A 4,218-nucleotide genomic window follows, 5' to 3' on the forward strand; every position below is an offset into this window, starting at 1 on the left:
CTGCTGAACGCCACTGACCAGATCTGTGGATGGTGCAAAGTCCCCTCTCGACCCAAAATAACATGGTGGTGGAACAATGTTGTTGACAGGGCTATTAGACAAAAGAAACAAGCTTGGAGGGACTGGAAGAATGGTGGTAGCAGGGAATTGCATCAGACTGCCAGAAGGGAAGCTAGGCGACAGGTTTATTTAGCCAGAGGGGAAGCAGATAAGAAAAAATTTGCCAATGTTCTGCGCCGTGAGGACCAAAGACTTGAAGTATTTCGTGTTGCAAGACATGATGTTGTGGGAGAGAAATGTGTTCGCATGAATGATGATACACTTGCACTAAATAAAGCTGCAAAGAAAGAGGTTTGGAAATGCCACTACAAAAGATTGCTCAATAATGAGAATGAATGGGAGAAAGAGAGTCTGCTGAATGTTGACCCAACAGAGGGATGCTATAATTTCTGGTAAGACAGCTGCAGGAGAAATACCTAGCCAAAGATAAACCTCTGTACCTGGCTTTCGTTGACATGGAGAAAGCCTTTGACAGGGTCCCCCGATCCCTTATCTGGTGGTCAATGAGGAAACTAAAAATAGAAGAATGGTTAGTGAGAGTTGTGCGAGCCATGTACAGAGACGCTGCCAGTAAGGTGAGGGTTGGCAACAAGTACAGTGAAGAATTCCGGGTAGAGGTAGGGGTCCACCAAGGTTCTGTCCTCAGCCCCCTCCTATTTATCATAGTCCTCCAGGCGATAACAGAAGAATTCAAGACAGGATGCACCTGGGAGCAACATTGTGCTGATGACCTTGCACTAATTGCTGAGTCACTATCAGAACTAGAAGAGAAGTTTTAGGTGTGAAAGCAAGGACTAGAATCAAAGGGCCTGAGAGTCAACCTAGCTAAAACCAAAGTCCTAATAAGTAGGAAGGTAGACAAAACACAAACCCCTTCAGGTAGATGGCCCTGCTCAATCTGTAAAAAAGGCGTAGGTAGAAACTCTATAAGATGTACCGAGTGCAAGCTATGGACACATAAGAGGTGCAGCAATATCAAAGGAAGGTTAACTAGGAACTTAGTTTTTGTATGTGGCAGATGTTCAGGTGCAATAAACATTGAAAATGTACAGAAAACAACTTCTGTCTCATTCCAGGGTGAAAAACTAGACGTAGTTGATAGCTTCTGCTATCTGGGTGACCAAGTTAGTAGTGGGGGAGGGTGCACTGAAAGTGTAGCTGCTAGAATAAGAATAGCCTGGGCAAAGTTCAGAGAGCTCTTACCTCTACTGGTGACAAAGGGCCTCTCGCTCAGAGTAAAGGCAGACTGTATGATGCATGTGTACGAACAGCCATGCTACATGGCAGTGAAACATGGGCCGTGACTGCTGAGGACATGCATAAGCTCGCAAGGAATGAAACCAGTATGCTCTGATGAATATGTAATGTCAGTGTGCATACTCGACAGAGTGTAAGTATCTTGAGAAAAAAGTTGAACCTAAGAAGCATCAGTTGTGGTGTGCAAGAGAGACGACTACACTGATATGGTCATGTGGCGAGAATGGATGAGGATAGCTGTGTGAAAATGTGCCACATCCTAGCGGTTGAGGGAACCTGTGGAAGAGGCAGGCCCAGGAAGACCTGGAAGGAGGTGGTGAAGCACGACCTCCGAACATTAGGCCTCACCGAGGCCTTATGTCAAAATTTGAAACCAATATCTTAATGTATCTCTATGCTTTGTTTTAATGAATTGTAACTGGCTTTATTGTTCTTAGTATCTAATACTATCAGAAAGTTTGCTCTTCAAACACTGAATGTTATTCCATAAATTTTATTTGTAATTTGAAACTATATTAATGTGATTTAAAATTCTTTATTATTTGTATAATTTCTTACTTTTGTTGCAGTTTCTCCCTAACCTTGATAGACTCTCTGGATTCACTGGCTGTGAGTATTTTATATAATTATTTGTTCATTTAAATTCTTCAGTGTAGAAGTAAAAATATTCATTTAGGCATTGAAAAAAAAAAACACTGCTCTTTGATAATTGGTGACAGTTGGTGTCCTAAGTTTCTCAATATTTCTGAAAAGTACCCAATTATTTGGTAATGTCATTTACTCAGCAGAAACAACGAATATGTTTTAACTCATATAACCCAACTTAGATAATTCACATGATTTTGTCCCATATAAACTTTTTCATAAAGTATTGGTAATTTTTTTAATTTCCTATATGAAACTAATGAACTTCTTTAACAGTAATTAAAGCCGTAGCTATGTAGAACTCAACAAGTTCTACACGAACAGTGAAACATAACTGATTATTTGATTTTAGGATAGTCTCCATGATAGTTATGTGATTATTTAGGTGAAGCCCATGCATTATTAAATGTTGTTAAGTGGGGGCTTAGTAAAAAGGATAAAAAGTGATATTCTTTTATAGCATCCATAGAATTTGTGCCAAAATGGAATACAGTAGTGAGACACATCTCCTCCTAGGTAGGCAGAACATCAAATAAAAACTAAATTGAACTTTGCTGTTTGGCCCAGTTCATACCACTGTGGACATTGGCCATCAGAATGGTGATAATATGTGCATGTGTGTTTAGATTGGTATATATATATATATATATATATATATATATATATATATATATATATATATATATATATATATATATATATATATGTGGGAGAATATACAAAAAATAACAACAGACGAGGACAGGTGGTGTAAATAACAAAAGTGGGCGCAGGAGTGGCTGTGTTATAAGAAGCTTGCTTACCAACCACATGGTTCCGGGTTCAGTCCCACTGCATGGCACTGTGGGCAAGTGTCTTCTACTATAGCCTCAGGTCAACTAAAGCCTTGTGAGTGGATTTGGTAGAAGGAAATTGGAAGAAGCCCATTGTATGTGTGTGTATATGTGTCTGTGTTTGTACACCCAACATCACTTGACAACCGATGCTGGTGTGTTTACGTCACTGTAAATTAGCTGTTCAGCAAAAGAGGTCGATGGAATAAGTACTAGGCTTACAAACATGTATATGCGCAGATGTGGCTGTGTGTTAAGAAGCATGTTTCCCAGCCACATGGTTCCGGGTTCAGTCCCACTGCATGGCACCTTGAGCAAGTGTCTTTTACTATAACTTTCGGCTGACCAAAGCCTTGTCAGTGAGCTTGTGTGTTTGTTTGTCTCCCATCACCACTTGACAACTGGTGGTGGTGTATTTACATCCCCGAAACTTAGCGGTTCAGCAAAAGAGACCAATAGAATAAGTACCAGGAATGAAAAATAAGTAAGTAAAGGGGTCAATACATTTGACTAAAAATTCTTCAATGCGGTGCCCAGCATGGCCATTTAAGCTTTTATATGTATGTATGTATATATATATATATATATATATATATATATATATATATATGAGGTGAGCAAAAGGTGCACATATGCTGCTATATGAATATATAAATCAAAAAAACAGAACAAGAACATAACGGATGACAATGAAAACATACGGACACCTGGATGATACAAAGATGGACAGGAAAACCAGGATGGAACATTCGTCAAGCTTCCAATCATCACTACAGTTACACGTTTACAAATACAAGCAACAAGAATAACATCATGTGTCTTTTGGCTAAAAGGACAAGTTAAGTTAAGCTGGCATGTGAAGTGAAAGCCTTGCAACAACAAGCATAGATGAAAGTCAGGAAACAGGAAAATATGGTGTTGTGTAAGCAGCAGTCAGTGCTCAGCCAAGCATGATCTTTCTTTCTTGGTCTGATCGCCGTTTGTACAACACCTTATTTTCCTGTTTCCTGACTCTGATTCATGTTTATTGCCACAAGGTTTCCACTTCACATGCCAGCTTAACTTAACTTGTCTTTTTAGTCGAACGACACCTGTTGTTATTCTTGTTTTTATTTGTAATCGTGTAACATTTTCTCTGTTTTCTCATTTTTTTGTCCGTGTTGTCGCACATATTTTCCCACTTTCTTCCAAAAATTTAATGCCCTTAGCTTAGATTTTTGGGGCCTACCAATTTTGAACAGTCTCAAGTGTAACAGGCCAAAACTGTAGTGATGATTGGAAGCTTGACTGATGAATAGAAAGCCACGAATGTTCTGCCCTGGTTTTCCTCTCCGTCTTTGTATCATCCATCTGTCCGCATGTTTTCATTGTCATCCGTTATGTTCTTGTTCCATTTTTTTAATTTATATACACACACATATAT

At 39.2% G+C, this 4,218-nt stretch overlaps 2 protein-coding genes across 4 annotated transcripts in view; one reads left to right on the top strand and one right to left on the bottom strand.

Annotated features, from left to right (window-relative positions):
• Window positions 1-4,218, top strand: part of LOC106874050 (ER degradation-enhancing alpha-mannosidase-like protein 3) — a 344,953-nt gene that overhangs the window by 228,064 nt on the left and 112,671 nt on the right. For all 3 annotated transcript variants that reach the window (XM_052969334.1, XM_052969331.1, XM_052969330.1), the window contains exon 4: window positions 1,887-1,926. In XM_052969334.1, coding sequence (XP_052825294.1) covers window positions 1,887-1,926 — 40 coding nt within the window. The remainder of the gene's footprint in view (window positions 1-1,886; window positions 1,927-4,218) is intronic.
• The window catches only part of LOC106874461 (ER degradation-enhancing alpha-mannosidase-like protein 3), a 193,216-nt gene that overhangs the window by 44,109 nt on the left and 144,889 nt on the right, over window positions 1-4,218 (bottom strand). The gene's annotated exons all lie outside the window — the stretch shown is intronic.

Source organism: Octopus bimaculoides, chromosome 1 (assembly GCF_001194135.2).
Source record: "Octopus bimaculoides isolate UCB-OBI-ISO-001 chromosome 1, ASM119413v2, whole genome shotgun sequence".
Lineage (NCBI taxonomy): Eukaryota > Metazoa > Mollusca > Cephalopoda > Octopoda > Octopodidae > Octopus > Octopus bimaculoides.